The following is a 25,704-nucleotide window of genomic DNA, read 5'->3' as shown; positions in this document are numbered from 1 at the left end:
TTTATTTCCCATAGGTAAAACAGTTCTTTAAAACAAATAGGTTTTGTGAAGAACGAACTTGATTTAATTAAATAAAATCAAAACTGTCCTTCATGAAACAAAACACCTCTTAAAAACGGTTCTTAAAAACAGTCCTTCAGGTTTTGTGAATAGGGCCCCGATCCCCTGAATTTCCTCATGTTTTTACTGCATTGTTTCTGTTTCCCTGCAGCTCATGGAAGCCCTGAAGGAACAGGAGGAGATAAACTTCCGTCTGAGGCAATACATGGACAAGATCATTCTCGCCATCCTGGATCACAATCCATCCATACTGGAAATCAAGGACTAGGAATGTGTCTATAAGGGACTGAGAGAGAGAGAGAGAGAGAGAGAGAGAGAGAGAGAGAGAGAGAGAGAGAGAGAGAGAGAGAGAGAGAGAGAGCTACACAAAGCAAGAACGAACAAACAGCCTCCAAACAACACCACCTGCAGCTGCTCCACCCGCTGTTACTGCTCAGAAAGTTATTTTGTGTTTACAAGGATGTTTTGATACCTGCTGTAGTAATCTGTGAATCACGAAGATGTGTATAGTCTTTCGTGCACTTTTTTTTCCCGATTTTTGTGAAGAAAAAAAAAGTCAAGGCTGCTGTCTTCTTTCAAAGAAGCTTTTAGAGATAGTCGTTATAACTGGAAAATACTATTACGATAACTGGGTTAAAAAAAAAAAAAAGCCTACCTCTGGGCATGAAGGTACAGTGTTAGATGAAGCCAACGCTAAGCCAGTAACTCAGCATTAGGTCAGTGTTGTAGTGCTTCCCCAGTAACAGTCCGTGGTGCCTCGTACAGCCAAGTTCTAGATGTAGCTGCTAGATCTTGAACTGTTTTACTGTGGGTGCTGCAAGCAGGTCTCTTCCTCTGGATGTCATGCAGGGCTGCTGATACGTTAAGAAGGGAGGCTGCTCTTAAAACTGTGCGGTCGACACACAGTTGCATCAGAGACTAATTGAAGGGTTTTGGGAAACAGCATGGCTAAGGACTGGGACTCCAGGAGTTGAGCTAGCGACTGTTACAGAGTATACCATGGAGCACTTTGCATCTTGTGTGAATGTTGAACCCCACAGTAACATAGATTCCCTTCCCAGGCTTGGCTACCCTCACAGCTCACAAGAACTCACCATTCTGGGAGTTTGCTAGATAGCAGTGAGCAATCAGAGGGCTGGGGAGCTTTGTGACCACAATGAGAAACTATCCTCATCTCTGGTTGATGAGGAATACAAAAATTAAACATGTCTACTGCCGCCAGAATTGAATGTTGCTGGGCAGTCAAATTGTACAGCTAAATGGTCTTTATATGGAGGGTGGTTTGTAAGCAATGGACCACTGTCAGAATGACAGGACAATATTATTAATACGAAGTGGAGGTGGTTGGGTCTTGGTAGCTTGGTTTGAATCCCACTCACAGTGCAGGAGCATGGCATGGGACCTACAGGGAGCTCTGCGTTGGCTTTGGGGTCTAAAACCAGAAGGCTGTTGCTTCAGGGACCACTGCTGGTGAGGCACAGCGAGACTAGCCCGGCTGGGACATTGCATCCAGGGTTTAGTCTCTTGATAACATCCGGTGCTGTTCAGGGGGTCTTTGATACAGGCTGGACTGAAGTGAGCTGTCACTCAATGGGAGAGAGAGCAAGGTCCTGGAGTTAGGAGAGGACAGGGGGAGGCCAGAACTCAGACTACTGCACGGCTCCCTGCGGTCATGCTGATCAAGCGTGTTTCTGCAGCAGCTGTGGAAGCATGGCCGGGAGACGCACTATAAGCAGCTCGGGACATATTGTTCTGGTGGGTTCTAAGTGTGGGCATCGCATGGAATGAGAAAGACAGACATGTCTAAACGTCACATTGCTGATTTGTGGATTTCACTTTCCTCCCTTGTTCAAAACTTGTGTAAGGGATTGTATCCAGTATACTCAGGCCAGTAAGCCAACATGTGGTTGTACCAATATCATGTGACGCTTTAGTGAAGGACAGCTAATCTGATACCTGCAAGCGGAAGGCTTCATTATTTGAGGGTTCAAGGCTTAAGTGCTGCAATTTCAGAATCCTTGGGTTTCAATCTGGAACAGAAATCAGGAAAACCATTTGGATTTGAAACCTGTAGTAGATTTCATGCAACATGATTGTGGTTTAGATCAGCTTGGGCAACCTTTATTTAGTTATAACTAATGTGCCAGTAGCGGCAGTAAGCACAAGGGTGCTGAAATGCTGGTGTAGGATATTTTCATGACAACATGTTTCTGTGGCCTGGGGATCAGAATGATCTATTATATCATGAGCCCCCCCCCCCCCCCCCCCCAGTAATATCCAGCACTAGTACATGCATTATTTCATGGTACACATCTGCAATGTGCTGCGTGCATACACAGGACAGTCAATTAACAACCTTAACAAAAGGACTCAAAAGGGAACAGGGAATGAAGGAACCACAATGGAAAAGCACGCTCCACTTTAGGAACTTTGAATAATTGTGTAAGTCACCAGAATTTAGGCTTCTGCTCTGCAAGCTATAATGTAGACCTTGCCTCTATCCTCAGAGTAAGCAAATGATATATACAGTACAAAAAGACATGATCATTAATCACTGTAGGACAAGCTACAGCACACAGGCCTTCAAGGACAGGAGTAGAGCGAGGAATCGCCATAAAGAAAAAAAAAAGAAGCAGGTATGTTTTGGTGTGAACTTTGCACAATAAACACATATGTAAATGCCATGAATGTATCATTTCATAATTGTGATTGTTTCATTTCTTATAGAAAGTTAAAAAAAATTACTGAGATGCTACAGAAGCAGTAAATGTTGCACATGCAGTATTTAAAAGAGTCGTATGTAGAGAAAATGTAAATGCTGTAAACTATATTGTGACCATTTAGTTTTGCTTTGTTGCACAATCCGTCATTCTGTTTTTGCATGTTGTTATTTTCTGGTATTTGTGCCTTTACTCAAGAAGTGTCACGACTGTACCTTCTATTATTATTATTATTATTATTATTATTATTATTATTATTATTATGATAATGATGATGATGTTTTTTATTTGGCCAGCTTCTATAGAAGGCTTTGATATTTGTGTGTTCTAATCTATGTCTGAACATTTTCTCATAAATTGTAAATTGTATATATATATAAAAAAAAAAAGTTCTTATTTGTATTTGTGTGCCACACATCAATGTGTAAAACTCTTTTTTTACAGTCTGTGGGAAATTGAATGATGTCATGCATAGAGAGGGGGCGCTGTGAAAAATCTGCAGCACTCATTTGTATTTTGATCAAGAAGCAACTTATTGTTTGCAAGTTAAAAAAAAAAAGTTTTGTAAAAAAAAAAAGAAGAAAAGAATTATGTGATTCACAAAAGAAATGTATTTAACCTTCTGTCTAATGCGCTGGGTCGTTTACTATGGGAACAGAGTGGGACCTTTGCGGCTGTCTGTTTTGTGGTTTAAGAATATTTATTTTGCACTGGTCACCGATTCTCCTGACCTCTGATTGTTTTGGGGGCTGATAAAGGGACGTTTCTATTGCTTTTAACAACCCATTCTAATTTGTATGAGGCAATACTGCTTTTCTCACCTCCCATACAAAGGCAATGACAGCACAATCACTAACCCAGAAACACCAGGGCGACAGAGAGGCAGGTCCCTACATCTAGCAGGCTGGTAATCCGAAGTGTGCTTGTTAGATCGTACCTGTTTTAAATACAGTGACGTCTTGCCCACTGTTAAATAGATCAGCTAATCAGCTGCTGTCCAGTTAAATGAATTAGTTGCTGTAAACCCTTAATGTAAAAGCCAATGGGATAACAATATGATCCCAGTTTATTGCTGTGAATAAAACATAACATTACCCTAAAGAAACAGCACAGCAGTATCAGCCAATAGCAACACAATGGGTTTGGAACACATGACCAGTGGTCCTGATAGAGGTAGGCCTGTGAAGTCATGTTGCTATGGCATCCTGCTGATGCTGTCCATCATATCTTAACAACTTTATTGGAATTGGTGCTTGTGCTATTTATGTGCCACACTTATCACCTTATATTCTTGCGTTCACATTTCTAGACTAAGACAGCTCCCCAATCCTCTGTGTTGAGCCGACTCTAAAATAGCTGTGGAATACACAAGTGAAGTAGGGAAGGATAAGGTTAAACTATACTCTGGAGCTCCTTTTCTATGAGAAAATGCAGACCTTGGTTTGCAACAAATGAATGAAAGACAGGATCCATCTGCATATATTACAAAGGTACACACTAGGCAAGCTTATCCAAATACAATACCCACTCCCTGCTTTTCTCATTAAACGCATACATTATGTCGGACACCCTCACACACACATTTAACGTCTGAAGGTTTCTAGACAGGTTGCCCAGTTTTGGATCACTTGGCTGGGAATTATTATTTGTTCTGATGTTATTTAAAGAATGCATTTCTATACTGTTTTGTCTTTCTCCCGCGGAAGACTACAGAAAGAGAGAAGCAAAAGTGTATAGCTCAGGCAAACTGATGTGAACTCTAGACGAGAGAATGTAAAAGCAATATTGCCTCTACAAATGTTTCCATCACTCTCGCTTGTAACCTTATCCCTGGCGCCATGCAAAAGCATTGATTTACTGTTGTGTTGTACCACCGTCACATGTAATGCATTCTTTCTACGTCTGTGAGGTTTTGTATGAACACTGGCCCTGGACGCTAATGTGACTCCTTACACCGAGTGATGCTGTATTACCCTACGCTGTAAATATAATGATTTGCTTTTCGGCATGATTAAAGTAAAATATATGGCAGACCTGTGTTGTGTGTTGGGATCCTGTTGCAAAAAATATATATAAGAAAATAAATTAAGACATTTGTACAGTATTACGCAAACTTGGTTCACACAAAATATTACAAAGAGAGTGGCACGGTTCATGTTATCCAGCTTTTACCCCATCAAATTGAATACCCTTAGAAATAACTGATTCTTAAATCATATTCTCTACTGCTGACCTACAACGGTGCAAATGTGTATTGCTGAGCAGCAAGGCTCCCCCTACTGGTACAAACATGTAATCGCAGGATTAATAAAGAACAACGAGTGTTTTGCAAAAGAAATGGAACCATTGCTGTATAAAACGCTCTGGGAAGGGAAATAATACAGATGCATTGGTTCATAAGTAAATACATCTTTAAAAACATATTTGCATCATACACTATATATATATATATATATATATATATATATATATATATATATATATATATATATATATATATATATATATATATATATATATATATATAACATTTTAAATGACTTTCAGGACAGTACTTTCTACAATAATTCAGTAGCCAGGCCTGCGTTGTCTGTTGTTCTGCGTTTATACATTACTAATAATAAACTACACTTATCGATATTTGAATGCTCGTGTTATGTCAACAAATAGTCTACTGAATTTGCATGCTCTTCTACTTCATTAATAATAGATTAACCAGTATGGTGTTGGGTTTTGCAAATGATGTACCATGCACCTGCACCTAGTACTGCATTAGATCTGGTTTTGTCTGTGCCCTGGTTGGAGAAGGGCGGAAGCGAGGAAAGCCCTATGCAAATTGATCAGCAGGTGCGGGCCGGCCGGCGGGAGATGAACTCGAGCTTTCAAACCGCCCCAAGAACTACAGAATTAAGAAATTTATGAATCTTTCTGATACTCCCTAGTGTCGCCGGTGAGTATTTGTTTTATACACAGTAGAATAATATATATGTTTTTTTTTTTTTTAAAACACTCATTTAGTTTGAGCAGAGCCTGCGACATATGATAAAATAAATTGACGGCGGGCGTACCCATTCATTTACTTTGTCCAGTTTAACATCTGCACAGCTCTTTATGTCATTAGTACAATACTGAAGTAGAAGTCTTAAACATTAGTACAATACTGAAGTAGAAGTCTTAAACAGCCGTTTTGCACAGTGAAGTCATCAGAGGACCTCAGTCGGTAATGAAAGAGGAATAACGCGCGTAATATTTGTAAACTTTGCACCAGCTATCCTACATAAATTATATTTTATTCTTAATTTTTACATAACTAGAGCCACATTTCTTAACCACATCAACATATATTATCGGTTCCAAACTGTTTGTTTACAAGTACAATTAACGTGGAGTTGTAGCTTCAGTTTCAGTTAATTAAAAAAAAAAAGACCAGAGTAGGCCTCAGTGATGAAATTGTATTTTAAAAATGAGCGGTGGTTATGTGTTTTTAAAAGCAGGGTGCAAACACGTGGCCGCAGATAGATCCCATCGCCGGTGATAATCCGTTTCCTCTGCAGTCCTCCAGCCCGTGATGGTCGTTCCCAGGAGAGATGAAGACGAGGACCTCGATTTGGACGGACCGGTGTCAACGCAGTACTTGACCCCTCCTTTAGAGGAAGAAGACTGGGAGGAAGAGCTCAGCGACCATCCCTATGGTGATTAAACCCTTTTTTTATTATTATTTATGGCTGGTTTCACAGACCGTGATCAAAACAAGTCGTGAACTACCATAATGTTACCCTAGGTAGACCAATACTAGCAATAGGCCATTAAAAACACAAACGCGGTACAGGCTGATCGGATCAGTATCTGTATTTCTGAAAGGTTATACCCTTATGCATGTAAATTGAAAGCACGCTTAACGTGTGTATTAATACACCTTTTTTTGCACCAGTGTGTAATTAAGGTACAACTACAACCTTTTGACCTATGACCTCAGATTGAGCATTTTGAAGTTTAAGAGTACATCTCATTTTATAGTACATAGAAACCTTGGTGTTTGTGCTGCTGCAGGCGCGCAGGATGTCATTCGTTTGGAAAGGAGTCCTCTGGATGGCTTGCCGTGGCAGGAGGAGTCGCTGTACAGTCCGGCTTCCCACCACGCTCCGCCGGTGAGATGGGTTCTCACCACCACCCCTACCGTCCCGGGACAGTTTGAGGACGCGGAGGATGGGGAAGAGTGAAGTCTTTTTGAGGTTATTTTATACGTTATTTGTGTGCTTACACCCAAGCCAAAAAAAAAAAAATTACAAAATATTTCAATTTTTTAAAGTTATGTAGAGTGTGTGTTTGGTGAAAAAAAAACAAAATATAATTAGGCAAAGGAAAGTTTTCTTTTAATTGTGTGGTGTTTGTAGTGTGTGATCTGTTTTGTGATACTGGGTTAGAATGTTGCTTGTCAAACCTCCACTGAATCTATGAATAACTCAAATAGACAGTTATTTATTTATTTTTTCCATGATTTTATTTTACTAAACTCCCAAGATCTAAGGGTGTAGTAGGGGTACATATCCAGAGAGTTTCAATGTAATAGAATGGTGCTGAAACATTTTGTACATTCTGTGGAGCCAAAGTGCAGGTTTGTGAGTTGTATGCAGTCTTGTAAGTTCTCTATTCTTCCACACACTTTTACTGAAACAACCCGTCCAGTAACTCAGTTGTAATTGTTGTCGCATTCACACACTATTCTGTACTCTTTTCAGAAAATAAACCTTTTGATTCGACAAAAGCCAGCTGTTGTTTTGAGGTTTTAAAGTGATTAGAAGCTGCTGAAGGAATACATTTCTATTAGGAAGTCAGTAAAAATGAACAGAAAACTTTGAGGAGGGAGGAAGCATGTCTGCCTGCAGCTAAAACTACATTTGACGATGTAAACCAACCGGTAGGCCAACAATGCCCATCTGATTGAGTAAACAGAAAGCTAAACTATGCAGTTAAGATGCACCCATGAATAATTTAAATGTGGTGTAAAACTGAACGCTGCACCATCCTGCGGTATACTGATCGATAGATGCTAAATGTTTTTTAGTACTAGATTAAAACATAGCAGTTGATTCCATGTACAGTAATAACCTCACTTTCTGATTTTTAAACAGCTGTCCCATTTTCCAATAAATGCCCAGTATTTTCTGAAACATTTTGCATCCACTAGGTGGCTCTCCAGGAATTATATTCATGAACACACACTGCAATAAACCCTTTCCCCATTGCCTTTATTAACCCTGTTGGAGGAGTCTGCACAGTAGTGTATCCTGCATGCCAGCATTCTTGTTATTCACGGTACATTAAGGCTTCTGCATTTCCTATAGCTCCCAGTATCTTAAAGACAACCTTTAGTACAGATTGCATCAGTGTGTCAGTATGTATCGGGTACATACTCATGCATCAGGAGACTAGTTAGCCTCTTCTCTCCTTTTTGCTTGGGACATTTCTGGCACCGGGACGGCATTGAGTTGCTGACTAAACGGCTCATTTCCTAAGCACAATGTAATCAGTGTTGGTGCAATCAGCCCCTCTCTCAGCCAGGGCAATGGTCTTCCAAGTGGACTAACGCATTCCACATTCCAAATTTACCATCACATTTCATCTCTTTCGGCAGCCGGCATGGCTTGGGAGCTCAGGCATGGATACTGTGTCTTGAAACCAGTGACCCCAGTTTGCATTACCTGAAAAAAATACCTCCTGAAGTCTTTAGTTACCTTTAGTGTGGCAGTTTAATTACGTAGCATGTTGGAAAAGTGTTATGCGCCTCTCTGGAAGGAAAGTTTTTGGAAATCGTCCGCTAAAAAGCTGATGTTGTCTCATTCATTAAGAAAACGTACTTTCACAACACAGGGAAAGTAAAACAAACAAACATTATTTCTAGGAATAACTGTGAAGGCACCAAGCCTAAGGATTATTATAGGGAGTAGAAAGCTTTGATAAGAGATGTGCAGTTGCATTTCTCTTTGCCTTGGTATTCTGCTTGGAGTTATCTGATAACTGTGTGCTTTGGAGCATATTGAAAACATTAGCCAGCCTTGGAACTGTGTTTTCCTTCCTTCTGGGTTTATCTAAAGTCTCAAATGGAGCACAGTCTGCTGTTGTCCTGAGAGGATCCCGAGTTCCACTTTTCACTGTTCCAGATCCCTTCAGCAGCAATAAATGCTGTTTTGTCTTTCCGTGTCGCTTCCTTTTTTTATTGCTATGAGGCCTGGGAAACTCGACAGCACCAGTGCTGTGAGGAATGCAGCTCCCAATGATCAAGGCCAGCTTTGATCATCATGTTGAACCACACGTCCTCCTTCTTGACATATCGCTATGAGCCAACTTCCACGTACTTTAGCTAATGGTTGTGGGGAGGAGGGTGGGGGTTTCATTAATTAAAAACTGTGAATGTGGAGCTCCCGAGTGGCACAGTAAAGGCGCTCCGTGTGGAGTGCAGGATGCGCCCTATAGCCTGGAGATTGCTGGTTTGTATCCAGACTATGTCGTTTGCCTCGGATTCACCGCGCACCAGCGACTCCTGTGGCCGTCAGGGCGCCTGTGGGTCTGCTGTGGAGCCATTCAGATCTGTGTTGTCCTCCTGCACTATAGGTCTGATGGCTTCGCTGTGGACCTGCAGTGCGAAAAAAGACGGCAGGGAACGTTTTGGAGGACGCGTGTGTCTGCCGCCATTTCGCTAAATCAGCACGTGGGTTGAAGTGGTGGACCAAGATTGATACATACAATTGGCTATTCCAAATTGGGAAAAAATGCGGTAAAAAAATCCATTGGCGACTACTTAATTTAAAAAAAAAAAAAAAAACCTGTGAATATTAAAGCTGTTTGATTACTGGGTTTTGATAACTATTTAAAAGGTATGAAGGGGTCCAGTCTTTACCTGTCTTGCCCATCCCTGTATTGATGTCTCTATTGCTACCCATCATGCAGGCTGTGCATTACTACCTGAACTGGGCCGCACCCTTCTAATTGGCTGAGTGATTTACAGTTCGTCTTGGAGTCGGTGTGTAAACTATGCTTTGATGTTGCCTGGCCCAGCGCCGGCACTCTGTGTGGGATCAGCTTCTGCTTTCCATACTGTTCCCGCTTCACTACCTGGTGCTTTTTCATCCTTTTGGCTAAGCTTGGAAACGATGACTGGTTTTGGCAAAAACTCAGCTTCCACTAATCAGATCGATATGTGAAATTAAACACACGGGTCATGATCTTTGGCCACTAAAAATATGCAAGATATTTTTACAGCAGGAGATAATGCAAGGATGGTACAGGGGTAAACAAAAAGGTTTTCAAGCAGGCCTTTGCTTCCTCCCAGTATAACTGCCTTGAAAGACGCACCAGGTACTCCACACCTCAGTGTACCTCGCCAACTCCTCTCCTGAGAGCACCTATATGGGTTTGGCAGGATGCTGTATCATTCAGCAATGTAGTGTCCTTAAAAACTGCACATGTACTGTGTAGAATGTAACACTAGAGGTCAGTGTTGAGTAAGAAGACAGAGTATCCTATGGCTGTATTCTGTCTAGTCCTTTTGAGACCGTTCTACATTCTGGAAATTGAATATACAATATTGCCTTAATGAAATATTCAGGGGAGGGCTAGGGTGTCAAATATTCTACTGATTATTGCTTAGTTTAAAAAAAAAAAAAACTGATACTAGACAAGTTAATTTAAAGGGTTAAGCACATTCAATATAGGGGGCAGAAGTTCTGGTGATTTGAGACAAGGATGAATAAAAGTTGTATATTTGTCATGGGTGAGCAGTTCTCCACACAGACGCATCGGACAAAATAAACCTTTAACGGCATAAATTCATGCACAGTATGCTGTTGATCAGGAGTGGGTGTTCATTTCGTTAGGGCTGATTCTACCTGGGTTCTTCTGGACAGTATGCTCTCATTTATATAAACGCAGTATGCTGCGTTTATATCACCCTTCATTCTTACTGAATGAGTTCTGTAATCTTCGAGCTGGTGGAAGCTGTTTAACTAAGGCAGTGAGCAATCTCAAGATGATCCCTGATTCGGTATAGCCCTCTTAGTTTCTTTACAATGACCGTGAAGATCACTATACTGTGAGGGTAAGACTTCCATGCATTCCTGGTACATGGTATTTCAAACTCAAATCACACAGTGTGGCCCTGTGGCAAAGTGGGTAAGTGTGTGCAGGTGAAGACAATGCAGCAGTGCAGAAGAAACAGACAGACAACGAGATTCAGGTGCAATGGTGTTTAATGATCTTATTTTCCAAAGTCTGACGGCAAAACAAACAGTAAACAATATTGATGGAAAGTAATACAGTGGTGTGTGTTACTTATAATCCTCGGGTTTGAAAGAAAAGGTCTTATAACCAGGAGGTCCCCGGTTCAAATCCCACCTCAGCCACTGACTCATTGTGTGACCCTGAGCAAGTCACTTAACCTCCTTGTGCTCCGTCTTTCGGGTGAGATGTAATTGTAAGTGACTCTGCAGCTGATGCATAGTTCACACACCCTAGTCTTTGTAAGTCGCCTTGGATAAAGGCGTCTGCTAAATAAACAAATAATAATAATGCTCGTGGTGCAGATACAGTTCTTCGTGAAACAAGGGAAGTGATGTTGTCCGGTTTGGTGCTGGCCTTTGGCAACAGCTCCGGATTGTGTTAACTGTCTAAACAACGAACAAACAGGTTTTTAACAAGTCAGTACAAACAAACAAAAGACTCACGTTTTCACTGTTCTCCTTTTCCGGCTTTTTCTAACCATTTACAAAAGGAACAGATCACTTAACTACGTCCCCTTTTTATACCGTCACCCTTGACCCCTTGGTCAACGAGCCGTTTCCTGTCCGGGTCATTGATTTTGTGTACCGTAGCGCTGCCCCCTTTCTAGATGGCCGACTTCCACCTAACCCTGGGAATAAACTGTCGTGCCATTTAGTCCAGAGTACTCTGTTCCCTTTACACTGCAACCTCGCAGGTCGGGAGGGAGATCTAACACCAAGAATCATTCGATCTCTGTCACAAGCCCATACAGTGAAGCCTGTATTTACAGCGCCCTGCTTTGTTTAACCATGTGAAGCCCAGAATGTGAATAAGCAGGTGCCTGTTATAACTTCTAATTACAATACGCATTTGCCCTTATTTTTGCAGAACACGTTCTAAGAAAGTTGTTATATAGATTATTACACGATGTACATATATTACCACTTGCAGCAGGACTTTAAAGTAATTTTACTGACATTGTATGACATCTAATTCACAGAGTAATAGAGAGGTAAGGTTGCCTCTTTAATTAAGGTGTCAATAATGCATTTATGCATGTTCTATAAATGTGGCAGGGAGGTGAAGGGTTAACACATGCAGTAGCTCGTACTCTGAATAGCTCACTCAGATACACAGTTCAATGAGGTATTTATTACTTCTCCGAGAGAAACTATTGTCATTACGAGTGCAAGGCTGTTCTGAGTGCCGTGAGGGTATCCGTTGAGATCAGTAAGGTTGGAGCGATGCCTAGTTTGTCACTATCGATATATCGCTCTCCAAAAAAGCCGATGCATCGATTCATCGACGTTATGAAAGGGTAAAATAAAAACGCAGTAATTCATGTACAGCTGTGGATTACTGTGTAACATTGCAAGTAATGCTTTAAAAACTATTATACATATTAAAATGATGACATCAGTTTAGTAATTAAATATATTAAATTACTGTTTTTTTTACCTTATTCGTGTTGATTTGTACAAGTTGGGGGTTAAAGCAAAATAAAAATAAAAAGTTGTTTAAATCCATAACCAGTCAGAGTAACAACCAATCAAGAGAAAAACTACTCGGGACATTTTAGTAAAACGCAAAACAGTAACAGCTGCGCGTTACTGTAATAATATAATAATAATAATAGATGTAATAATATAATAATAATAATAATATTTTTATTTTTATATAGCGCCTTTCATAGTGGACCACCATCACAAAGCGCTTTATAGAGGCAGGCTGTGAACTGTGCATTATATGCAGAGTCACTTACAATAGGACATTGATTTAACATCTCATCCGCAGGATGGAGCACAAGGAGGTTAAGTGACTTGCTCAGGGTTTACAAAGTAGTTTTATGCAATGCAATGTGTAAAAATGGTTCCACTGCTCCCCTGCATCCTCTTAAAATAAATAAATAAATAAATAAATAAATAAAAATAACGTGGAGGTCCCATGTAGTGTACCAGCAGAACAGGGTTTTAGCTGTCAGAACAGACCAGCAAACGCTGTTGTTTACGTGAGGATCATCTAAAACATGACAATTTCAATGGAAGCTCCTGAGAATTATTAAGACTTTGATTTGGAAAGAGCACAAGTCATTTTTTGACTTGGGTGCTAAAAGAAAAATTAAATAACTTTTAAACAGCAAAACTAAATAGTTGTGATGTTGACAGCTACTCGCAGAGACATTGGTACATGTTCTACAGCAGTGATTTTTACGTCTTGAAAGGGGTGGGGGGGGTGTTCAGAAGAAATCGTTTTATGTCTATAACACTGGAAGGCACTGCTGAACACATGCACAGTACTGAAATCAGGCAGGTTGGCATGCAGAGGAACGACTCCAGGACTTTTCCCCTCTGTTCATCTCAAGCCTAGCTGGGCGTAACTAGACCAGTCCAAGGATTAATGAACCACTACCGACACATTGTGAATTGGAATTTGAGTGTTCCTTTCAAGGGAACTTTTTTCCAGACCAGAGCTGTCCCAACAATATAGCTTGTTTGATTTACTCGTGTTTATAATGTGCTGTCACTCTAAGCATGGCTCGTTCGGACCAGAAGGTTGGACAGCTATGCATTAGGCAATCTCATTGGTGTCTACATCGCTTTTAAACACCACAGTTGAGACGGGATGATGCTATTGTCGTCACCCTAGACTCCGCCCCCACTGGATTCCGTAAGCTGATTTGTCCATAAAGTCTTTTGCCTCAGCGAGCAGAGTAACAGGGATGGGAATAAGACTCCTATTTCATAGCAGTTCCACCCATTCAAGGTTTTGCTATGTGCTTGATTAGTCACAGTATAGGTAACAAGCTTGGTGTGTCTTATTAAACTCAAAGTAAAACCTGCTTGCTGTGCATTGGGAGTCTTATTTCCATCCCTGGTGTAAGCTGGGATAGCCTGTCTGAGTGCATTGTAGTTGATGATGGCTTCCTCTTTTTCCCATTGCAGTTTCTCAGGGATATGGTCGTGTATTGTAAAGCTAATTTGATGAGCCGTATGGATTTTTCCCGGTGTCACTGACTGTACCTGTCCAGTCTGTGACCTGTGCTGCACAATTCCATTTCTAATGAAGCTCGGGTTATCTGTAAAGCGATAGCTCTGTAGCTGCTCATGCAGCAGCGGTCCCACGGATATGGATGCTGGTTCTAGTCCTGAGTGTTTCCGGGAAGTTGGAAAGCATCCCTGGGAAAGAGGGATTGAGTTTCACTGAGTTTGAGAAAGAAGGAACTTCACCATGGCGGCCCTGAAACCATACTGCTCAGGATCCTGTGTTCCAGTGGAGGAGAATTCAGGGCATTATTATTATTCCCAGCGGTTTGCATGCCCCAGGCAGCAGGGGATGATTTGATGGCACCCATTTAACTTCTAAAAAAGTCCCTTACAATAACAGAGCATGGATTGGAAATAGAAACCTGTGATCTGTTTCGTGATTGAGGTGTCTCATACCGTATTTGATAAAAAGTGCTTGCAGAGTCTTTTTTTTCTGGCTGCAGATAAGTCATGCACTCCCCTCCTAGCCCATTGTAAAATCCTGCTGTCTGGATTTAAAAAGGAGCAACACAGCCTATTGCAAAAGCTTCTCCTCCGATGAACCCTTAGGACGAATTTAAAAATATATTTTATGGGAAAGGGGCGGGGGGTGTTACATTAGATGAAGGACCAGAGCCAATGTAGCTGGTTTTCCTGTTTCCAAGTGTTCCTCGGGCTGCCAGAGTTGATGCACAGAGCCCTGCCACTCTGCCAAGCTTCCCTGGAAAGTGCCAGCACTGCAGACATCAGCAGAAGCTTGACCTGCGGAGCGCCGTGCCAAACAATGTCTGCAATGTGTTTTACACCAGGGACGTGCTAACCTCTGCATTCCTCCCAGCCTAGATCATTCCCCACGAAAACACCCCCCTCGGAACATGAACCACTGCCTGTTTTTCAAGCTCCTATAATCTAATCAAACTTGCCACTTGAGTAATGAGAAGGGCAAATATGACTTTGATACCGCGTCATAAATTTCAACTCGTATGGTCTGTCTGTTTTCCGAGGGGGGGGGGTTTACAGTAAATCTTACAAGGCCAGCAAGAGAACAGATGTCCATTAGTGTCAATTGCTAGATCAACAACAATAGAAGCATTTCTCCCCTGAGTTTTGGAGGCAGTGGGGGTTTGGAGGTGATAAAGAGGGCAAATTAGAGCATCAGATCGTGCCGGATAAAGGTTTAGCAGCTGTACCTCGTTGCCCTTAAGGATGACAGTGGATCCCGAGAAGGTAAGCTTGGATTTTGGCAGAGGCCCCAGTCTAGATTCTGTGTCAGTAACCCGAATGAAAAGGGGGAGGAGTGGGAAATTCAGCCTTCACTTTATCAGTCTTCAGCAATGAGCCAAGTTCAGATTAATACCCCTCTGTTTCTTTTTTTGCGGTTTGATTGTTTACAGCTGAATGTGGGCTGAAAGTGAGACCAAATGTAAAACGTTACTGCACTGAACAAATACACTGGTTCCAACTAAAGCATATTTCCATGGCGGCTCTGCGTCTTATGTGCATATTTTCCACGTCCCTTAAAGATTAACCAACTCCCCTGTGACCTTAGCAGCATTCTTACCCAAGTTCGGCTGTGAAAAGCACTCTATAAGTCCATGATTGTTGCTGTTGCCACTAATAACCCACTGTCCCACGCCCTCCTCCCCTCTCCTGTGCTTTTGCAGTTGTTGCAAGATCTTTGTTGAACAGGATCAATATCTTGTGTAGTTGTATCCCCATCTACAGTAGCTCTATCACTGACTTTCCTTCAGAGTAGATCTACTGTGTGGAGGATTGCAGGTTAACACCACATGGCAGGTCGGTGACACCTTTCTAAATAGCTGTTTTGATTGTTAACATTTCCAAAACAAGTAAGTACGAATCGGACAAATAGCCAAGAGAAACAATAGTCTTGAGCTCGGGCCACTGGCAGCAATATTTGTCTTGGAGCAGTGTGACACGCACAAACAGAGAAGATATAAAATTTGCATTCAATTCCAGTCTTGTCTTGTGAATTTCACATCATTTAGGCAAGAGATAATAAACCGCTTGCAGAATGTGTAACATTTAGAAAAACAACACACACACCAAACACTTTTGTGCAAGGCTGGTGCTGCTGAATCCCATTGCTGGCAGAGGCGTTGGGGGAAATAGTGGCAAGTTTCTGGACAGTTATTGCATATCGTAGGTGGTAGTGGTACTTGGGATGGTAGTGGGATGGTGGGGAGGTGGGGTAGGGGGCTGCATTTTTAGATCAGTATGAAGAAACCAGGTAGACTCTGCTAAGTACAGAAAACCCTGTTGGAAATTAGGTGGAGACAGACTGAGGATGGGGTGGAATGGGTTACCTACCCGTGTCGTTGATGCTGAATCCCTGGGATGCTTTAAGATCTGACATGACAAGGTTTTGAGATTGACCAGCTACTGGGAACCGGATGAGCACTGATGGGCTGAATGGCCTCCATTGCGTTCGTACATTTTCTTATCTTCTGCTGTTATGGAGGTTTTACTGCATCGGAGCTTACAAGAACTGCTGCTGCAGTAACATGCTCTACCAGGAGAGGTCACCATATCTAAAGCTGTTAGTCTGAAAGACATAGACACTAGACACTGAAGACTTTCAAATCCAATTCCTTTGGTGTCACATTCCCTGCTTCCGTTTAAGAATCGTGCAGTTTATTTCCAAGACATTTGCTTCACTTTGAAATATCTCGATGCTACAGAGGAGCCCTCTGCTTCATGTTGGTCCGCCTCTATAAAATTCCCCCCATGCTTTCTCTGCAGGACAGAGACATTTTCAGTGAGGACTCTGGCTTTACTCTAAATGTTGGACAGAAGAATGGCATGTTATTTATATTACCTTTCATAAAGAAGAGGTGGGCTGTAATAGATGTGGACCAACATAGAGGAAAGGGCTGATATATTACAGCAAAATAAATAACGTTTTATGATACAGTGGAATTACACAGCTACACAATGGATGAATAAATACTGTCCTGTCTGGAGTGGAATGGGCATTTTTTTTTTTTTTTTTTTTTAATGCCTCACCCTGTTCACCACGCGGACCTGTCTTTACCAGGGGAGACCCCGGGGAATCCCAAAGACTGGATTGCAAAAACAATATACTACAGGCGGGTGGAATTGAGTGGACCCAAATGAGCACTAGAGGGTTCAATATTTCTAGTATGATGTGTCAGACATGTGTGAGCATTAGAAAAAGTGTTAAAACCATGCTATTCCACACAAACCTGCACTTTGCTGATAAAGTTCACTTAAAGTCTAATGTGACTTGGACTGTTTCCCAATTTCTCCAAGGAGCAAATTCCTTCAAAATGTGTTCAAGAGGTTACGCTAGTGAATAATTCTGCTGATTCGTGTACCCCGACGTGCCCCCTCACTAAAACCTACGCTACAATCCACCAGAATTTACAGGAAAGTGTTCTTCCTGCCCATCCACGCACTCAAGCATCTACATTTGAATGTGTCTGTGCAGGCTTCACTACAGTACTGAAATGTTATATCACAGCATTAGTCAAGCGTTAAGTAAAGTTGCAAACAGTATCTTTTGTCATGAAGTATAGATATTGTTTTTCTACTGTATGTACCGGTAGCAACGGTGAGATAGCAGGGAGGGGGTTAAGGCCTCCCTGAAGAAAAAAAAAAAAAAACATGTGAAAATGCACATTGGTTTACTTTAATTGTTTTATTATTTGTACGGCTTTGTTTAATGTTTTGTTAATTGTTTCTATCTTAATGGTCCCCTGCACCTGGAGATTATTATTAGATTAGAACCGGGTGCAGGGTATAAAGGACAGGCAGTCAGATTATTCGGGGCTGCTGAGGAGAAGGAGGCAGAAAGGTGTGCTCTGCTTCCTGGCAGTCGTGAGGTAAAAAGTAAGTGCGGTATCAAACCAGTGTGTTTTGTAAGGACGGGGAAACAGCGTAGCTGTCCCATGTTAGTCAGGGTGTTCCTGTGTGTTAGTTGGTGCTCGTACAGAGCTAGGTGTTTATTTTGTGTGTTTATTTCTGTTTCATTTTTGTCTTTATTAAAAATTAGCGCAACCGCGCAAGAAAATCCATTTCAGTGTCCTGGGTCGTGTTTTTAAAGGGGCAACGAACCCGACAGGGTGAAGTTCTTTTACACAACATATTCTGTTTGTCAGAATACTGAAGTTCTGAGTTTGTATATTGAAATGTTGTGTACTTGCTTAATAATAATAATTAATTAGAAAGTGCAAGTAAAGAAATTAAATGACTTTGTAGCAAATACACTGGATAAAATTACAAAACAAATATATTTAACTACCGAAAATAAACGACACAAAGTAACAGTCATTTTCTCATACGCTATGGTAAACCTGTATTTGATTTTTAATTGAATTACATTGAATTATTTTGTTAGATCTGTGTCCTTTTTTTAAGTTTTTTTAAGTACAGTACAGCACTATTTGTACAATTCTCATTTTTTCAGTATATTTGCAACGTGTGCTGCACTATCCAGTGCTTTGAAACACATGCTCCTGAGGGCTGATCCCCAGCCCATACTGATCCAGTTAGTGTCAGGGGCCTGCATTGAGAAGCTGAAGGCTTTGAGTCCTGTGCAGTACAGCAGACTGACAGTCCCAGCTATGACCCAAATCACTGCAGGGGGCTGGAGGACCCAGCTGATGTGGTTAAGTCATTAAAACATTTTCAGCTTGCATAATATATATATTTAGCTCAAAGAGCCAGCTGCCCTATATATAAATTCTGCAAAATCACTGACAAATGTTGAAGAGATTCACTTCATTATAAACATTAACTCTGTTATAAACATTAGCTTTGGCTTTACTTTGCTATGCTGGGACACTTTGTTTTACAGCTGGTGGGATTTTAAACGCCAAAGCAACACCTAGCTAGGCATAGCCCAGCTGACAAAATCATGTATTATTAACCGTCAATCATCATTCTAAGCAATAAAAACAAGACATTTCATTTAAGGGCTTGTAACAAGTCCGATGCTGTGTTTTGTTTTTTGTAGTTCGTGTTTTACAGAAAAGACTAGCTCAAGTGACAGTTTGGAGTAAATAGCTTTGAGAATCTAGCCCCAGGTGTTTTATTAAGACACCAACTTTTTTTCACATGTTTTTGTTATACCGATAGCATTTTGCAGGACAACGCCTACAAAGTTATGCATTCACTAGAGGCTTATAAAGCAGGTAACACTCTTCTCAAACCCTGGGATCAGTCCAGTGCTTTTCAGATTGCAGATTTCCCCGTAAGCACAAGCAGAGACAGAAACGTTGTTCTGATTACACCCCCTTTGTGAATTTAGAGAGAGAGAGGCAGGATTAACTTTGGGAAACATTTGTAAGTAATGTTTGTAATTTTGAGCATGACACTTCCTAACTAGTAACAGATGGAAGACCCCCAGAGTACATCGAGGGCCTGAGAGTGGGGGGAAGATAAATATGTCAGCCCACGGAGACCCCTTAGCCCTGCCTGAGTTTGACCTTCCAGGACTTATTTTTCACAGTACAATACAACTTAATAGCCGCATACTGTATGTCTTCAGGTTTCATTGTTTTTGCCGAACCAATCGGAACTGATCAAAATAATTGTTAGAGAATTAGAAACATCGATCTTGTGGAACAGTTTATATATGAGTGTTTTAGGCTATACCCCATAAGCACCAAAAATCTGTGTCAAAAAAAAGAAAAGCTTATAAATGTGTTTATAATTTGCTGAGTAAGATGTTTGTTTTAATTCAACGCCTGATTTGCATTGCAGCCAGGAAAGCCTTTTGGATTGTGTGTGCTTTTGTAGATTGACATTCCTGACACAGGAAGCTTTTCAAATGCAATATCTGCCACAGTTCCTCATATGAACCCCCCTCCCCTAGAACCAGATTTACTGTACTGTGTCTCCTGTAGTGTCTTCAAGAAGGAAATGTTTCAAAACAGACAGTAACAATAAATGAAAGTCTCACAGTTATTTATTGCAAGTTATATTTAGTAGTTTTATTTTGCATTTCAAAAAATATATAAAAAGTGCAAACTTTTCACCAGGGGAAATTCTTAATGAATCCGACCTTTGTTCTAAAAGTGTGTGGAGTGACAGACAGCCTGCGAATATCTTACTTTTTGCTCCACTATTAGTTCTTCAGTGCATTCTTTTGACATGTTTTACTGATCCTCTGCCATCGTGTCTCCATGGGTCAAGCAGACTGACTTCAGTTCTCTATGTGCCTTACGGCTGAAACCACATAAATAAACTGGACTGTCAACAATATGTGATTTCCCATAGAGTGATTGTAAGTCTAAATGGAATATTGGGTAATGTTTTTTTTATTTGTATTTATTTTAAGAACATCTGGTATTACTGGTTGCATTGTATTCATGGTGTACTGGTGTATGCACTGTTTGTGTATAAATTTGGTAAGACTGTAAACATTGATCGTAGTAGTCTATTGTCAAATTCTGTTTGGTCAGCCAGAGATGGGGTACATACAAGTACATATTAGGTACTACTGTGTGTAAATGAATAGCAATTGCATGTTTGTGCAATAACTGACTAAGCCTATGATAGCAGGGATGGAAATAAGACTCCCATTGCATAGCAGTTTGATCCATTCCTGGTTTTGCTATGAGTTTAATAAGACACTCCTGAGCTTGTTACCTATACAGCAGAGCGAACTGCTATGCAATAGGAGCCTTATTGCCAGCCCTGCTCTGTATATTATTTGGTTATACAGTTCATCTTGTGTTATTACTGACACTAAAATCATTAGGCTAGTAAACAGACCTAAAAGGAATTTTATTTGAGTGTGATGCGATTGAACCATGCAGTGGCTGAGGAATACTGCACATGTCCTTTCCAGCAGAGACAATGGTGTTGTTATAAAAGGCCTTGAGATCAGCGTGGAGTGGAGTGCATTGTTACATTTATAGCCTGCTGCTGGTCCTAAGAGGCGATTGTCAAAAGAGTGTGAACCATTGACTCAATCCTGCACTTGAACTAGAAACACCCAAAGCATTTGTCATGGATTTCAAAACCATATGACTTGGTGTGCTAATGCGTCTATTTCAGGGTGCTGGCAAAAACTTCTGCTGCACACCCTCTGCTGTTGCAGATAGATTTTCCAGACGCGGGGACCTCCGTGACTGTCTGTCTGATTGCTGCTCTGGGTTTCATGCTGGGGGTTCAGTACGCTGCTCTTGCAAAATGAATAAACTCTCACTTTGTTCCTCAACACTCCAAAGACTGCTTGCAGACAAAACAGCACACTAAAGCAATGCTTAAATTGCTAACCTGCTTTCCACTGTCTACTTTTTGGTAACCAGCGGAGATAGATTCCAAGTCTTTTGGGTAACCACCGCTAAGGTTTTTGGCTGCAATCAGAATAAGAAGTAATGATTTATTTCTGCTTGCTTGATGACAGCCGTGCACCCCAGTACCTTTCAATGCATTTTATATGTAACAGGCATTGCCTTTTGAAGAGGTTGATTTCCTAGGCAGCCAGTGGGTGCCAACCAGCCACCACACACCACACACCACAAGTAAGCGTGTTGACCGCTATGCAGAAGAGCCGGGCTTGCCTGCAACTATGGTTATAGAGCTACTTATCTCATCGCCAAAGGTCAGGCTCTGTAAGGGCAGTGTATCACGCAAACCCAGCATGGACCGTCTGTGTTTCATTTTTACCACTCAAAGTTTGCCTGCCTGCAAGCAATCCAATTACAGAAAAACTAAAAGAAGGCTCTGATTAGATACCTCCTGCAGTGTGACCTGCTACGACATTGACTTTTGACTTGCCATCATGACATGTAATTGCGTTCTACTGTGGGCTACATGTTGATTGAGTGCTTCAGAGACGAAGATTTAGCAGATCGCTCTGATTGCTGCCATCTGATCATTACTGAACTTGTATTGCATTTGAGGTGCGCAGGTCAAAAGAGTCCCCTGCCGTAGCCGGGATAGCCAGAGAGAAAACCAAATCAGATCTGGTGACCTGAGCCAATCACAGCTGCAGCGAAGAAACGTCGGTCACTCAACAGTTACCTGGAATTATATGATCACTGTTACAAGATATTAAGAAGTCATTTCATGTTATGTCATTCTTTATGTATCCCTAGACTCCTGCCTAACCTTAACCTGCTCATCGTTGCCAGCTATTGCTGTGTTTCAGGTAATTGCCTCATTAATAACTCTACCATTACTAGTAATGGTTAAGAGGCATGATCAGAACATTTCAAAACCTCTAATCCCAAGTTCCCGAAGCTGGTGTTAGGACAGAGAGCTGTATGGTGGTTAAGTTATGCAGTGTGTCAGTTACTAAACTCAAACTGGGCCCTCTCTGAAGCAAGCCATTTATTTTCTTAGTCATTACACCGCTCTGTTGAGGTGAATGTGCCTGCGGAGTCCAAGTGGTTCTTTTCGCTGCACAGATACTGATGTACTGTGTGCCACTATTTTTTTATTTATTTGTTTTTTATGACCAGAAAAATAAAAACATTGAAGGCAGCTTTGACAACCAACAGCTGTGCGTTCCAGACCTGGCCCAGAGCCCCTTTCCACACCGCTGGACAGCGGAATGAGGTCAGCGAGTTGGGCTCTACGGTCCCGTGCCAGTAAAGTGGTGCAACAACCTGTCATGGCCCCTCCAGCTGCTGCTTGTTGTCTGTCGATGCTAAAGCCAGAGGTTTGAGGCTCCCTTAGCAGCGAGGAAAACAAACCCAGCGCTGCTGTCTGTACCCAGGCCATGGGACACTGTGCTCTGCACAAGTGGGTTCAAATGGCCGTTTGCCTGAAAGGAGAGAATGGGGGCTTTATAGCACATGTTTCAAGACGTATGATTTATTACTAAAATAAGAAGATCATTGTTTTCGAATATTCCCAATGGTGGTGATTTGCGTTGCTGCATGAGCCGTGAAAACGGATTAGTATCAAAAACCGTTCAGACCCCACAACAGCAAGTCATCTGCCTGGTGCCCAACGTCCGGTCTGCTCCAACCTAGAGGTTCATAATAAACAACCTCTGTAAACCGAGGATCCTCGTTCCAGCGCGGCAACGAGCGTGCTGGCACACCAGCAAGAGAGCGGTCTGCATTAAGCCAAGGGGAATTGCATTGCATGTGCCAGTTCAAATAACTATATAAAAAAAAACATATTAAGACCAGTATTGCTTTTGATTACCTTGTCACGATTTTCTTACAATAGCCTTCATAAATTGCAGAAGTCTCATGATCAGTATTGTAATCCATGTCCCCATTAGACCGTATTCGTAGCTGCTACGCCTATAGTATTGCAGAGAGTGTAGATCTCACACTGAGAACTTTGATGGCAACATTTTTTAAACCACAATCCACTCTATATATCAACAGATTAAATACGTTTGTTAGCATAAAGTTGTTTATTATATCAGATTGTGTTTTTTTTTATTATAGATGTAATGACTTGTATTCAGAGTGGGGGTCAATTCCTGTTTTTCATTTCCAATTCCTATTTAATCAATTCCAACACATCACTGATTCAAATTGCCATTAGCAATATTCTGTTAAAATGAGCTTCAAATTACTTCAATTGAAGTCACCTTTTGCAGGTGCGTGGCTAAGTATGTGAACTTGCCTCGCGCACTGAATGCATGCGTGTCACAGGGCTCCCCTGGGTCCTAAACCCTGCTAGGTACAGACGGGATTGCAGCAACCACACACCGGCCATGACTTTTGCAGACATTAAAGGGATTGCTAACAAGAGTTTTGAGTAAAATACAGGAGAAAATCTGTCCCAGGAGAAGGGTCCAAAATACGGGAGACTCCCGGCAAATACGGGAGAGTTGACAGGTCTGCTGTTTTGTTAGTCAATTAAATTGCCTTCAAATGAAAGCAGTTGAACAATCACAGCAATTATTACATCTCTAAAATATAAATTCCAGTTCCTTCAAAGGGAATGGTTTGTAAGTGTTCGGAGGTACAATGCATGCTTGTAAAGTGCAGTTTGTTACAGTACACCTTCAACAATGTGATTTAAATTGGGTCTTTTTTTTCTCCATCACACTGCAGTATTTAAAGAGGGTTTGACCGCGTGGCTGTTTCCAGTCTCAGAGATATCATGCAACACTCTGATCTGTCGTCTCTGACGCACAGTTTAAGGGTTAAGAATGACGTTACCCTTTATTTAATCATTTGCATTAAGGATGATGCATAATCCTTTTTAAATCTGCTTCCATTAAAGGTTAATTGTATTGCACCAGTAGCATACAGATACATGAGCACCTGCCCAATTCCTCATACCTCACTGGGTTTGAGTGATTACAGTAGCGATGAGTAACTTTGAAAAAATGTCTTTGTTAAACTTCACTCGTTCTGAGTCCTGCAGCTGCTTGTGCTGTTTCCTTTCCCAGCAGATTCAGCTCTGGGAGAAAGTGCAAACGCAAATGATGACCTACTTATTGGGAATACCTGTGACGGGACCCTACCTGGAGCACAGCTATAAATAAATAACCTGTGCAGTAATCGCAATCGGAATGTGTGTGTCTGTGACTGCATGTCCTAGCCTAACGAAAGTGGGAGGATGGGGTGATGATCTATGTTAAAAGCAAATCTCCAAACTAAAAATAAATACTGTCCTTTATCTCATCTCGTAATGCTAACCAACATAATGAAGACTCCAGTTGTTTAGTCACACGTGGGCTAATATAGGATGCGATACACACGGAGAAGGGTATGGGAATAGACAAGTTGATTTCTGTAGCTGTGCCCTATGGTAGTTACATTAAAGGTGACTCAACTTTCAGAGTAAGCATTTCATTTTTGTGGGGCCATATTCCCATCTTATTACCCCCTGTCCTTATAAGCATGCACAGCACGAAGCTTAGCTTTTATTCCAAAGGGGAAGAATTTGCCTCTTAAAAGCGGCTTTGCGGTTTTTCATTTCATACTTTGGCTAGGAGACTGCATTTTTTTTTTTTTTTTGAGGGAATGAGAAGGTCTGAGCCCAATTTTTAAGTAAAGAACAATGTGCATAGACCTCACTGTTTTTTCTTCTCTTTTTTTTTTTTGGGGGGGTTTTGTTTAATGTGACCTGGTAATAGCCCCAGTTGCTCCCAGGTTCTGACAGCTGGAACTATAGCCATAAATCAACATGAGTCCACCACACCCCTCTGGAAACTGAGTCCAGACCTTATAACTCCTCACAATAGCTCCCTTTTGAAAACGAATCCCTTCCTGATGGTTTGTAAAAACCCATCAGCCACAGCCACCCACGGAGAGATGCTAGCATGTGTACCAATAAGGAATCTGATTAATCAACTCCAGGACCGAAAATGTTTTTATTGAAAGTAGTAATTTAATAAAAAAAAAAAAATTAAAATACATTTAAGATGAAAAAAGTGTGCACAATTTCAAATAATTAGTCGCAACTGATTCATTGTGATTTTCTTGTAGTTTTTTTTGTGGTTGTGTTTTTTTTATTTTAATTTGTTGTTTTCCGCCTCTTTTGTTAGACGGTATTGCTTGAGGAAGTCGTATCTAGATAATTTGTACTGTTGAACATTTCAGCTGTGATCCAGTACTAGAAACTTCGGTTCAGAATGCTTCAATAAAGCTTCTCAGCGGCAAACGCAGAGTTTTGACACAATGATCAGTGAACCCTCTGATCAACTCGATCAATGAGCCGCCTTGCCTTGC

General features: G+C 41.2%; 2 protein-coding genes across 6 annotated transcripts in view; both read left to right on the top strand.

Moving 5' to 3' along the window:
• The window catches only part of LOC117424629 (rab11 family-interacting protein 4A-like), a 70,674-nt gene extending 65,863 nt beyond the window's left edge, over positions 1-4,811 (top strand). For all 3 annotated transcript variants that reach the window (XM_034928533.2, XM_034928535.2, XM_034928536.2), the window contains one exon: positions 212-4,811. In XM_034928533.2, the coding sequence (XP_034784424.2) occupies positions 212-328 (117 nt within the window). In that variant the 3' untranslated portion in view covers positions 329-4,811. The remainder of the gene's footprint in view (positions 1-211) is intronic.
• Positions 4,812-5,525: 714 nt separating this feature from the next.
• Positions 5,526-25,704, top strand: part of LOC117424491 (uncharacterized) — a 50,695-nt gene continuing 30,516 nt past the window's right edge. Inside the window, exons 1-3 of one of the 3 annotated variants that reach the window (XM_058992301.1) lie at positions 5,526-5,730; positions 6,335-6,472; positions 6,831-7,012. The gene's annotated coding sequence lies outside the window, so the exon portion shown is untranslated. Of the gene's footprint in view, positions 5,731-6,271; positions 6,473-6,830; positions 7,013-25,704 lie in introns of all 3 variants that reach the window. The other 2 variants (XM_058992300.1, XM_058992299.1) reach the window with 2 other exon arrangements.

This window comes from Acipenser ruthenus, chromosome 19, assembly GCF_902713425.1.
Source record: "Acipenser ruthenus chromosome 19, fAciRut3.2 maternal haplotype, whole genome shotgun sequence".
NCBI lineage: Eukaryota > Metazoa > Chordata > Actinopteri > Acipenseriformes > Acipenseridae > Acipenser > Acipenser ruthenus.
The sequence above is the reverse complement of the archived record's forward strand: the minus strand, read 5'-3'. Positions and strand labels throughout refer to the sequence as shown.